Here is a 13,111-nt window from a genome sequence, read left to right as displayed (position 1 = left end):
ACAACCACTCGCCGGCTTGTCACCCCAGAGCCCACCGAACCGCCACACCGGGGCATCGTCAAGAAAATTTCCCTCAGTCCAGTGTCCAGTGTCGTTGACCCACGCCTTTCCATGTACCGAATCCCCACAGGGTCATGTCATCCGCTGTCTTTGACCACCCCCAAATCCACAGGCTTAGGACAGAGATAATCTCCAAAATGGACGAGCATATAGACGCTGATTGGTCCAAACTCAACATCCAGTCAGTAGCCCTGTTCAAGTTGGAGACCAGGCAAGTGTAAAACAGAGGTGGAGCATCGAGTCATGCAAGGGCGCCGTTAACTTGACATATTTTTGACATGTTCGACATGGTCATTGTCCTCGGATCGGCCCCACCGAACCGGCTGCCACGTACGAATCCGCGCCGGCAAGATTGCATTTCCCGTCGCCCTTGAGATCCGGACTATCAGACGTGCCTAAATCGCCTTCCTCAATCGACTCCAACTGGAGCCTTCAAAGTCAACAGTCTCATGTAGGCCGAACGCTCCCAACTCACATGAATGAAGAAAGCCGTTAACCCATCCACACAAGCCAAGTGATCTTTCAATCCTCCAACCACCACCTAACCGTATCGCAACCCAGGAACATCGCTGTAGTCTGATCTGCAAGTCCAAAGTCATCAGACGAACTTACTCAGACTCACAGACCTGCAAAAACCACTACAAGGATCAAAGCTCGACAAACGTCTCAGAAACTCACAAAGTGCCCGGGCAGAAATGGAGAGTAAACGGTAATGCGCGCCATGCGGGGTCAGCTGTTCGAGGCGTGATATTATCGTCAGAGACATCTACCTTACATCAAGGGTATCAATACAAGCACGCGGAAAGCAAAAACAGAGGAAACAAAAAAAAGATGCAATGCTATGCTATGCCATGCTGCGTCATACCGCGTAAAATGCGCTCTCTTCCTCGCCATCATTCCCAACTCTTCTCTCAGACTTCTTTCCGTTTTGCCTTTCAGAGACCCCCAAATCTGCCTTCACTTTTTCACCTTGGGCGAAAGCACCTTGACGCCCTGCGCGCTATCCCACACACTGGCACTCACCCTCGCAGGGATCTTGCGCCCCCTCAACCTCTGATCAATCAACCACAACCCAACCACGAACTCAGCCTTGCCCAGCATCCCCCGATGGCTCCGGTCCACGGCGTCCCACACCTCAGCCAGCTCCTCCTGCGGCAGCCGCGAACGCCGCCAGACCTCGCGCGCCACCACGTCCACCACGCAGTCAGCTGCGTCATGAGGCAGCGGGCTGCCGCCGAGGCTTTGAATCGTCAAGCTCGTGGTTGAAGCAGAGTCAACGAGCAGCACGCCGCGGTTGCTCGCCCACACCGCCTCGTACCGCCTGCGTTCGCGGACCGTAATCTCGTCTCGCCATCGCCGTCGCGCGCCCTCCTTGTGGGAGTGCTTGTTGCTGGCGCGCTGGTGCTTCTTCTTGCGGATCTCGTCCTCGTCGTCCGACTTCGACGGCGGCTGGCGGAGGGTCTGTCGCATGCGTGGTGATTTTGTGCGGTTAGGTAACTGGGGCGGAGATAGCGTAGAGTTGCCCGTATTTGAGGGTGTCAAGCGGGCCGCGGCGAGGGATCCGGCCATGATCGCGTTGGACAGAGAATTCAGCGGTAGACTTGTAGTCGACGAGGCGGGTGTGCGACGCGGAGTTGTTCGGCTTGGTGAGCTGTTTGCTGATGAGCGGCCGGGGGTGCTGTGCGTAGAGTGTGTTTGATGAGCCGTCGAGCGAGATGGCACGTATTCGGGAACGGCGGTCTGATTTGACTCTGCCGAAACAAACGTGTCGTTAGAAGAGCTTGTATCAGCAGTCGATGGCCTTGGCCCAGATTCTGGCCGACGGAACGGCTCGTGGAGGTGACCATGTCCATAAACCGATGCCATACTCCGAGGCTTCTTCAATGGAGGAGGCTCCCGCTCCTTTGATTTCGTACCACGCGGCTGAGGTGGTGTGGGCGGCTGCAACTTGCTCTTTGACACCGGTCTCTTCAGCTCAGGGGAAGCGATCCCGTCGTCTCTCCCGACAAAGGGCGGCGAGACAGGTTCAATCGGCTTGGCCTTGGCCCGCGACCTCCTTGGTTCCGGCGTCGTAGGGGGCTGCGCGGCCTTGGGCTCCGGCATGAGCGTTTGGGTAATAGGCACCCTCGTGAGCTCCGACCTTGACCGCACTTCCGGGGCTTCTGAAGCTTTGGATGACATGTTGACAGTGGTCTCTGGCTCCCTGCCACGCGGCAAATGCTCCAACACAGTCTGCCTGTGCACAGCCTTGGCCGGCGACAAAACTGGTTTCGCAGGTGACGACTTGAGCGTGGGTTTCCTCGCCTGCGGCGTGACATCCCCCCTGGCCTCCTCCTTTTCGACAACCATATTCAGCGTAACAGGCCTTGGCTTGACCTTGGGTTTCGTCCTCGGCACTGCCGGCCTCCGCTCTCCTTCACCGACCTCCTCCTCAACGATACCCATCCTCGCCGCCTTGGCACGGGCAGGACTCAACTCCCTCTCGGGCGTCAACGGCCGAACCTTGGGCCTGGCCGCAACATCCCCGCCGCTCTTCTTCACAGGATCAACATCCTCCCCGCCCCCTCGCTCAAACATGCTTATCAAATGACCCGTGGCGGGGATGGACGTCGTATCCGGCAAATCCAGGCTGCTCACCACGCTCTCCGTCTCCCCGCCGCCGCTGCCGCGCCTGTTCCTCCTCGCCAGCTGCATCTGCTGTAACTGATTCATCTGTGCGGGCGTCAACGCGGATGCGGCGGGACTCGCGTGCGGCTGCGGACTGGGCGATGCGCTTCGCGAGGCGGCTAGCGTGGCGGCGATGTAGCTCGGGCTCTTTGGGTCGAGCCGCGTCGTGTGCGGCGTGAGGTGGGATGTCGTCGACGAGGCTGCGGGACTCGAGGCGAGGAAATTGGAGAGACGGTCTCGCATGTCAGACGTGCCATCGCGACCGAAGCGGCTGTCGCCTGGGGTCGTTGCCAGGCTCGCGCCCGTGTGTTGGCGCTGTATTGGGCTTGTGCTCGTGCTTCGATCGTAGTTTGACGCGGTGGAGGCGGCGATGAGGCTCGCGCCGCGGCGACGGGTGATGTTGCTGGCATTTGGTGTGGGTTTCGGGGGCGGGATGGGCTTCGGTTTCGTCTTGTTGAAGGCGAGGTTCGCGCCCTTTAGAGCCGCGGCTGCGTCGGAGGCACCGCCCGAGGGTGGGTGATGGTGGTGGTTGTGGTTGTGGTGGGTGTTCATCATCATGGCGATGGACGACCGCGGGATGGTGTTGTAGTGGAGGACGGCAGCATCGGAGGCCTATTGAGATGCCGTCGGGGTGTTGGTCGATCAACAGAGCAAGGATGTTTCTGTCATCCTGGGAGCTTCGCCTTGGTCGCGGATAGTCGAGGTGGTTGGTTGATGGGCGTACGGAAGATGGGTAGATTCGAGCAAAGAAAGTACAGGAGGGGTCGGGTGATCGTCGTCAGGATTGGATAAAGGCGTGAGGCTGAGATTGAGGTAAAGTAAGATCCCTAGGAAGCGAGGCAGATAGGAGTCGAGTTGAAGAAAGAGGAAAAAGGAAAGCTGTACAGAGATGAAGACGAATAAAGACAAGGTGGTAATATTACGGATACCAATGGCACGAGGTACTAATTTACTCGGCTGCGCGGCGCAGAAAGTGGAAACGACACCTGCCACCTGCACCAGCATGGTAGGTACCGCGGCGTTGCGGCTGAGCTCCAGCTTCCTGCGGAGATGCGCACTGCGCCCAATGGTTCAGTTCTTTGGGGGGAGTTACAGGGAGTCCAGTCAGCAACAGAAAACAGAAAACACAAGACGCAGAAAAAAAGATGGAACGAACGGGCGGCCCGGCGACCTCTCCTTCAGGCTTCTCATCCCCGGAAATCCGTCCATCTCAACTTCTCAAGCAAGGTACCTTGCATCGTAGGTATCCACCTTCTCCGGGGCCGTCGGGTCTGTTCACGTCCGCCCGTGGGGTTTCCTCCCCAAGAAAGCTTCACTTGCTGTCTGTACGCAGTATATGGACAGAAACTCCATACCTGAGTGGCCTGACTAGATCCGCGAGTCAATGATTTAGACTTACTAGCACGTTGTTACAAGGTATTGGGGAAATGACGCATCTGGGGGAACATCCTCTCAGTACCTTAATTAACAAGACGCAACCACTAAGCACCACCAAGGAAAACGGACGTAGATCTCGACATCACCACCGTCATAGCGGATCTACACACACCATGGCCCTGGCTAGATACTCATCCTTCCCAGTGAACCATTTAATAAAGTAGTCCGCTGGCACCGGATGGACGGGGGCGGACGGGAGTCATTTAGTTCTGGCCTCTCACTGCTTTTGCTGGTTGATACCTTACTCCTCGCTCACTTTACTTTCCTTAGCTCCCGCGTCCCGGGCGTGCCGCCGCCCACCGGCCATCTCAGTCTTACACCACCTCAGCTCACCCACAACTCACAGCACCAATCGATACAAACGCCGGAACTCGCGGCTTTTGCTGATCAGGGTGGCATCATATTCCTACCCGGTTTCAATTTCGACTTCACAAGGGGCACATTTCACGTCTAGACCGGACACGATAATGATGATAATGTACGCATCACTGCTTTTTGTTTTTACTACACTACGAAAATATTCCTATGTATCCCTTGAGGCTGAAAAGCGCGTGGAAGAAAGACCAAGACGCAAAAAAGTTTGACCAAGCAAACGAAGACAAAGATGTACGCTCATAATCCTCGCAAGGGGGTTGGCGTTGGGAAAGGGTATCACCCCATCCAGAAGTACCGACCGCCTCGAGAAACCAAAACTCCAATTCTTTCCACTTGCTTGCAATGACCAAGGAAAACAAGACGTGGTATACCCAGATTCGAGGGTAGCTGGAACGTGTTCCGACAAAGAGAAACAAAACAATAGTTGTCGTCAGAGCTGTCGATGGGTCCAGGTGGCCATGTCATAACATGAACCACAAGGATCCCAAATGCCTCGCGGCTCGGCTGCCAGTATGCACAGAGAAGGAAGAAAATCACAATGGCCACCCTTCCAATTCCTTCCCTCAACATTCCACCAAGCAAAACCGACCGAGATATAAACGACACGGGGAAAGAAGCGAAGGGCATCCACGGACACCAAGATCCTCAACCAATTATTTTCTTTGCCAAAGAAGAAAAAAAGGCATGTTCGTCATGAGCGAGTACCAAGTGCATCGTTCAGACATGAGGCATAATCATCCGACGTTATCATCAGGCTGCAAAAAGTCCGCAGCCGGCGCACCAAGATGAAGTAACAGAACGAGCAATGGATTAGGCAGCGAATTCCCACGCTCAGTATCCATCCTCGTCTGTCCACTCGCTGCCTGAGATGATGCGGCCCTCGCCGTCACCGTAGGCATGTCCAGCATGTCCACCAGGTGCCGTCATCGGGAACGGGCGCTGCCTCTTAGGATCGCTGGCCGGTGGCCGATATCCAGCTTCGGGTTCAAAGCGTTTGGTGCCGTTGCGGGCAGCTCGTACCTTGGCGTAGTATGTGTCGCTAGCATCCTGCTCGGGTTCGCTGGCGTCGTCATACGTCTCCCAGTTTTCTGAGCCCGTCACGTTACTCGATCCGTTAGATGAGTTGGAAATCTGGCGGGGTGGCGGTGCTTGGGGATAGGCAGAAGGGGGATATTGGCGGATGGTTGAGGAGTGCGAAGACGGGTAGTCGTGTTGGGAGGATCCCTGGGAGTGATGAGAGCTCTGGGAAGCGTACGACGCGTGCGAGTTGTGGGAAGCGTGAGAAGTGTGCGAGAGGGTGGAGTTGGCTCGCATCAGCCGAGGCTGCTGGCAATCCTCGTCGTAGGGATCCTCAAGTTCAACCTGGCGGACGATGCTCGCGCCCAACCCTACTGACTTGTAAGGATTGACGGGAGTCTCCAGCTCGATCGTGCTGAGGTCGCGCATCTTGGGCGGAGGGGCACGCATTTGGTGATTACCACCTCGGATCGTCGCATAGGCGTCAATTCGCGACGCCGGTCGCTCCGGTTGTACTGGCGAGGTGTTGCCAAAGTTGCCATACTTGAGGTTGGTCAATGGGGGCCGAGCCGGGATCCTTGAGGGACTACCAGGTGGCCGGTTGAGAGTTTGCGCTCGCTCTCTCAAGCTGCCCATGGAAGATGCCGGTCTGGCAATCTCCTGGGCTTTTGCGTGAGCAGATACAGGTCTCGTTGATGGAGCCGCGCTGTTCATGTTGTTCGCGCTACGTTTGGTCGTAGGCGCGGGTGCTGGTGTTCTCACACCATTACGAGTGGGCGGTCTTGCGATGGACGTGGTGCTCTGCGCTCTACTGTGCCCTCTCGGCCTAGCTGCTGATTGAGGAGCGGCTCCTACGCCCGGTGTCTTGGATCGCGGGCCAGGTGCAGGCCGGTCCTCCGCCTCGAGCACATCCAAGTAGCGCTCACCGTGTACCGTGAAGGGCCGCCCGTACTCGTCCTCGAATTGTTCGAGGATTCTACGCAACTCGACGGCAATCTTGGGTAGCTCCTTGGCGATGCGCTTGCGCATCTTCTCTTCTCTGAGAAGCTTGCCGGGATCGCGCTTCTCACCCTTCTGGCCCCGCATCATCAGGCGAGAAGCGTCCTGACTTGAGGCGGCGAGCTCGTCGCGCTCACTGGTGAGGCTTCGGTGTCTTTCAACGAGCTCAAGCGTCGGGAGACGTTGTTCTTTGAGAACTTCCAGTCTTGCAATCTCTCGCTCGTGAGCCTCGAGGAGAGCATCGCTGTATACATCGGAAAAGGCGGGTGTGAACTCAAGCATCTCGTCTTCGGAAAGGTAGAGCGAGTCCCAGAGTTCCTGTAGCTTGAACCGCGCATCCTCGACGAACAGATGCAAGTTCTGCCTCTTCAGCTCGTTGAGGCGCACAAGCTCATCCTCGAACTCGTTGATTTGTCGCACGCCACAGCCTCGGTTGCTATTGAGAAACGCCTTCCTCTCTGCCATATCAACCTCCAACTTTTCCCAGAGGGCCTCGACTGCCGTGCGCAGGTCCTTGAGACGCTTCTCACGGTTCTTCTTCTCGTCCGAGAGTTTGTCGCGCTTCGCCTTGAGGCGTTCGATATCTTCCTCGTGCAGGCCCAACTGTTCGGGTGACTCGCGGTAGTACTTGACAATAGCACCGTCTGTTTGAGCCTGAGGGGTGCCCAGCTCGGCCCAAAGTTGTATCGTGTGCTCGCAAAGGGCCTTAACCGTCGCGACGCGGCGTGTGTACTCTTCATAGACTCTCGTAAACTCATGATCGAGCTTGTCCACGTATGACGGTGATAGGTCGAAGTTGGGAGGGACGGATTGGTTCGGGCCCGTGGGCGGTAGGGGAATCTTAACGAAGGTGGGTTCAAGATGTGACGAGTATGATTCGAGTGCTTCGACAAGCTCTGGATGGCTTGTTAGTACACCACCTTATTTGGCATCTTCCGGCTTTGTGGCCAACTCACTCTTGACTTGTTCGAAACGCTCCTTATGCAGTCTACTGACTTGCTTATGCTTCTCCTTGAGGCCCTGCAAACATCGGGTCAGGGGGTAGGTAATTTGAATATCGTCGCTGCGGTCTCGGCGTGCGCGGTTGTCGTCGAGGGATGCCTCCATCTGCTGTATCGTGGTAATTATGCGTTCGGCTTCATCAATCATTTCCTCCTTTTCGTTTGTGACAAGGTTCACCTGGTCGGTAAGAGCTTTGGACAGCGCCTCGAAGAGCTATGGGCGATTGTCAGCACGAACTGGAGAAGGGGAGTGAGCTGAGAGAAGCGTACGTCTTCCTCGCGCTTTTCGCGATCATGGTTCGGAACGCCGATCTCATCGAATAAACCGTGCAATTGGCCGATGATGGTATTGACCTGTTGGGACAGGTAACTCGTGTCCATGGTGGATTAAACAGGCCAAACTGAAAGCCAAAAGAAGGTGAGGATAAGAGAAAAGGCGGTATGGTTCGGGGAATTGATTGGGATTAAGGTAAGTGCGGTAAGGCGTGCAGGTCGTGGGGGTAAAAGAGTGGGCGCAGCGCAAAGGCTGAGTGTTGATGCTATTCACGGTGGCGGGGAGGCCAGTGCGGGTGCGGCAAGGCAGTCGATTTGTTTACTTTCTCTGCGGTGCCTGGGATGCGGTTGCGACGTGGACTAGCTAAGTAGGAAGCGAATGGTCACCGAGAGTATTGCGGCGTATAGTGCATCGTCCAGCAGGAAAAAGTCGTCCAAGAGAGAGGAGCAATAGAATGTAGCTGCGTTTGAAATCTGCAGTCTCCTTGGATCTGTGAAGCCGAAGAGATTTGTCTGAGACTGCCCGATCTGTGTTTCTCCCAAGTTGTTGATGGCCGATGGGATCTTTTTTTTCCGGAGGGATGGATGGCGGAGGGCGGAGGTTGGGGAAAGTGGAAAGTGGGAGAAAGAGGATGGGAGGAAACAACCAGACAAGAAGGGGCAAGTCGACAAAGATGCGACGGGAAGGTGCCACTTGATGAATTGAATTCACGGTCAGGAGGGAAGGAAAGACCTGGGATCTCATGGGAAGGAGGTGGCCGGGAATGTCGTGAGAAACGGGTCCTCAGTTTTCCTGTTTGGGTTCGCGTGGTGGGGCACGTATCCACGGCAACGGGGTCGACTCTCAGCAGGCAAGGGTTACAGTGCGTGAGTACCTTTTTTCGTGGTGGGTTTCAGGAAAGAGCTACCCCGCCATTGGCTACCTTCGGTCCATTCACGAATCACGATGCGCTCTTGCTCTGTCTGCACTTCAGCTGCCTGCAGCTTCGAGACAGGGGTAGGTGAGCAGAGATACGTACCTGTTGCCGGGGTTCCAATTGCTCTAGTGCTACGCGGGTGGGTCTCTCGCTTGCTGTCAGCTCAGCCCATTAGCCAATCTTAGCTAAGCACGCTTAATCACTTGCACCTCGCCAACCCAACATTTGTCCCGATGTCCTGGCAGCTGCCTCAAGTCTTCTATTGAAACGTTGGCCACCTCAACGGCCACTTCATATGCGAACAAGATGATGTTACATATATATCCTGCTCTCAAGACTAGAATGTCCCAAGATCTCAAGCGTATCTGTTGAGTTGTGATAATGATGTTGGTTGGTTGGTCTATCTTACTGCAACTGCAAGCAGCGGACGATCAAACACACGCCGCTCTGCGCAAACAAATCACCCGCAGCTCTAGTCGCGCATCGGCAACCCGCTTTGTTTACTTTGCTGCATCGCATCGCATCGCATCGCCCCCAACGAATTCTCCAAGTCCGCGTCCTTTCTGCAAGTCATCCAGATGGATGCTGGTTGCTGCCCACAACAAAACAACAACCTTTTTTTTCCCTCTTTTTAAACTAACATCTTAGACTCCTGCTCTTTCGTACGTCGTACGTCTGCCTCGCATCACGCTAAAGTCATGCACACGACAACTCTCTTACACCAACAGCTCCATCACATTATCCACACCCGATTCCTTCATGCACCTCAACTCCGACTGGCCTCTCGCTACGAATAGACGTATCCAAGTCCAAAGTCTCCAACAAAAAACTCCGTAGCAGGCCGAACGAAAATCAGGAAAATCGATCTGGCTCATCTCGGCTCTTTCCCATCCCTTGCTCGCCCCTCCCCCCTGCCACGCTGCTTTGCCCCATTTCTGCTGTGGGCATCTTCAGGCGCGTGCTCCAGCGGTGAGATGCAAACGCATCCTCTCCCACCCCCGGTCCGCCCATCGCTTCACCATGGTGACGGCCAATCCAACCTTGCTTTTCCTGGTTGTATTCGCACGAAGTGCGCATCAAATCGCAATCGCGGCGGTACGGACTTTATGCTTTCTTCTTTAATTTGATCTTCCCCTCTTATTCAGGTGATCATCTTCTCTTCCAGCCAAGTCCAGACCTACTCTCAGCCCGAATGGCTTCCAACTTCCTACGGAGTCGACTACGAATACATGGATAGCTGGGAAATACTGTACCCAAGCTCCCATCAGCTTTCCCCTCCTTGTTGTAAAGTCGTAATCGACTGCCCGGGAAACCATGAGTCTTGGGACGACAGTCCCATAATATCAGGCCCATGCTCCCTCTCCCTTTCCCAGCCTCCCCAGATTCGGACGAAAATCTTTGTGACCGACCCGTTCAGAGCCAAGTTTGATCTCCGCAACCATTGGGTTCGCTTCTCGCCGTCGCACTCCCCGGAACTGCACCAAGTATCCGTACTGCCCAAACCTGCTCTGATCCAATCCCAATCCAAGTTGAACCCAATACACACACACACACACGGCACAGGCCGTCCACTAGTAAGCTTCTGGGACCTGACCTGGTTCGGGGCATTTGTTACGCGCGCATTCTCGACCTTCTGCCCCTCCTCTCACCCTTGCTCTGCTGTGGCTGGTGGCTGGTAAATCCAATGGCTAGCCGCTAGCGTTCCTTGCCCTTGTCTTTTCCTCTGTCTCGGCGACGTCATCGTCGTCTTCTCTCAACCCAACTCAAGGCGCGGTTGCCCGGTGGACCTTGATGCGATCGTGATCCCGCTTGACAACCCTGCAGCTCAAACCAACCCGTGGCATTATCGCACTTCGCCATGGCCGAGAGATGGGATAATGTGCATGGCTTTCTGGTATAGCTTATGACCCGCACTCCAAGTGTACGCCTCCAGCCACCGGAGAACAATCAACTTTTGTTGTGTAATTCTCTGTACGTAAGAGCGTGACTTCAAGTTGTTGAGTCTGAACTTCCATTCTTGAGGAAATGCGCCTTCCTAAAAACAACTCAGGCGTACGAAGCGACACCCTGACCAAATAAGGTAGTCACCATGAGAGGTATCTTTCGATACCTTGGGCAAGGCGAAAATAGAGCACAGCTGATTGACCATCGGAACTATTATACTTTACCAAGGTTGCCGGATAGCTAAACATCGCATAGGCATTTCAAAAGTCACATTGCCTTACAATCGTACAACAATGATCAGTAGTCATTCTGTCGAGAATGTCATCCTTTAGTTCAACCACTACGACAAAGTGCAACGATGACTGGGTAAAGACGTGGGTCTCGTCCGCCAAGCCTAATAAGGAAGGCGGATAGTGCTCCGTAGACTGCCTTCCGCATGTGACATGGGCGACGTTCTTTTCGCCAAGCCCTACGATCCTCTATGAAGACGAGTCGCTTAGGATCCATCCGTCCTTACCCAAAAGCGACTCATAGAATTGGATTTCAATCGAAGTACAGAATCTCATGGTACCGCAGCGACTGACTCACCCAAGTCCGCACGTGGAAGCCTTTCGGCTTTAATCAAATCCAAGAAACTCAGTCCATGTTATACATCTTTCCCACAAGTGCACAAGTGAAAGGCTTCAATTGTCTCTGGATACGAAGACAGCCCCGCTGTGGCCGTCAAACGACACGAACAAACGACGAAACTAATGTGGCAGGCTGAGTAATCCCTCCCGACTATCATGCAATATAGAAGTACTGTCAGAGCTGATTGGCCACTTAGCATCGCGGATAGCCGAAGAGAAAGGCTATCAACTTCTTCAAAACTATATGGCTCCAGGCACGCTGCGTGATCATTCGCTGTGAATAAGACATTTGCCTGTTGAGTGCACAGCTCATGTCTGTCAGAGTCGCATTCATCCACGAAAGTAGACTACCATTGTTCAATCGCATTGGAGGGTGATGTCTAGTCTTCTAGGCAACCAATTTAATTTCACGTCACAAACTCCGCTGAGTGAATACTTAAGCCTCGAAATCTCCAAATCAGTGTTCAGAATATCATGTCATACCCTTCAAGACTCCAATCAATCTTGATAATCTCACAGAAGACCAACAAGATGTATCTCAAATCCCTCATCATCGCAGCCCTCGGCCTAGCCCCAACAGCCGTCCAGGCAACCTACCCCTTCTCCAACCCAGGCGACCTCGCCGCCGCCGACAAATTCGACTACATCCGCCAAGAACACAACGGCGTGGTCCAAACCGTCAGCAACGTAGTCTACAAAGGCACCACCGCCCTCAAAATGACACAGACCTACGACCCTTCCTACACGGGGCGCTACCACTCCGAAGTCGACGTCAACGACGGCTACACCCGCGGTCAGGACCGCTTCTACGGCTTCGCCTTCCGCCTTTCGGAGTCATGGCAATTTCAGCCGCAGTCGTACAATATCGCCCAGTTCATCGCCAACCGCCCCGGTGCGGGCTGCGGCGGGGATGATTGGATGCCGTCGAGCATGCTCTGGCTCGAGGGCGACCAGCTCACGTCGAGGATCGTGAGCGGACGGTATCGCCAGCCGGATTGCGGGCGGAGTATTGTAAAGTATGGGAACTTGACGACGGTTGAGCGCGGGGTGTGGCATCGGGTTGTGATTCAGGCTAGTTGGCGGAGTGATGCGACTGGGTTTTATAAGATTTGGTATGATGGAGTTAAGGTGTTGGAAAAGTACAACGTTGCGACGACGGTGAATGATGATAGTACTTTTCAGTTCCGTGTTGGGTTGTATGCGAATAGTTGGTACGATCAGGGCAAGTTGGATGGGGATCAGGGGTTCCGCCAGGTGTGGTTTGACGAGATTGCTGTTGATTCGACTTACAAGGCGGTGGACCCTGATCAGTGAGTTGAGTTGGAGGGCCAGTCGGGCGATGGGAAGAAGCGCTTACCTTTGACTTAGTGCACGAGACAATCTCGGGAATCTTTTCCGTTATCCTCAGATACCTACGCAGCTCACGTAAGGTACTAAAGTAGTAACCTCGTATTGAGAAACATGGGATGTCAATATTGAAATCAATAGTTCTACTTATCCCATACTGTGCCCGCAACGTATGACGAGCCGCATTCTCGGCATGACCAGAACATTTACATTGTAGCTCTGAAAGACTTCTCTCTATTGTTGAAGTTTGCGTCATGTTACTCGTCAATACAGCCCGCGCTGGACAACGACAAATATTACATCAATCCGGCCAACGAGCCAGAGAAACAGGTCTCAGTGCTAATCCTGATCAGATGCAGGATTTACGTGGAGAGTAGATTCTGTTCCAGTTCAAGAGTCTGTCGAAACACCCGAAGCAGCCGTGGACGAAGGTCTTCTCCTAAGG

At 54.4% G+C, this 13,111-nt stretch overlaps 3 protein-coding genes across 3 annotated transcripts; 1 reads left to right on the top strand and 2 right to left on the bottom strand.

The window, feature by feature from the left end:
* Window positions 1-1,017: 1,017 nt before the first annotated feature.
* On the bottom strand, window positions 1,018-3,285 carry CCOS01_01826 (increased rDNA silencing protein 4; the record flags this gene model as incomplete). Its single annotated transcript, XM_060450019.1, has 1 exon — window positions 1,018-3,285. The coding sequence occupies one exon, from the start codon at window positions 3,283-3,285 to the stop codon at window positions 1,018-1,020; it is 2,268 nt and encodes a 755-aa protein (XP_060318669.1).
* A 2,085-nt stretch (window positions 3,286-5,370) lies between these two features.
* Window positions 5,371-7,937, bottom strand: CCOS01_01825 (microtubule associated protein; the record flags this gene model as incomplete). Its single annotated transcript, XM_060450018.1, has 3 exons — window positions 5,371-7,451; window positions 7,512-7,770; window positions 7,827-7,937. The coding sequence occupies 3 exons, from the start codon at window positions 7,935-7,937 to the stop codon at window positions 5,371-5,373; spliced, it is 2,451 nt and encodes an 816-aa protein (XP_060318668.1).
* Window positions 7,938-11,850: 3,913 nt separating this feature from the next.
* Window positions 11,851-12,633, top strand: CCOS01_01824 (uncharacterized protein; the record flags this gene model as incomplete). Its single annotated transcript, XM_060450017.1, has 1 exon — window positions 11,851-12,633. The coding sequence occupies one exon, from the start codon at window positions 11,851-11,853 to the stop codon at window positions 12,631-12,633; it is 783 nt and encodes a 260-aa protein (XP_060318667.1).
* Window positions 12,634-13,111: the final 478 nt, after the last annotated feature.

This window comes from Colletotrichum costaricense (assembly GCF_030867565.1).
Source record: "Colletotrichum costaricense strain IMI 309622 chromosome Unknown Scaffold_2.1, whole genome shotgun sequence".
In the NCBI taxonomy this organism is placed as follows: Eukaryota; Fungi; Ascomycota; class Sordariomycetes; order Glomerellales; family Glomerellaceae; genus Colletotrichum; species Colletotrichum costaricense.
This window is presented reverse-complemented; position numbering and strand designations above follow the sequence as displayed.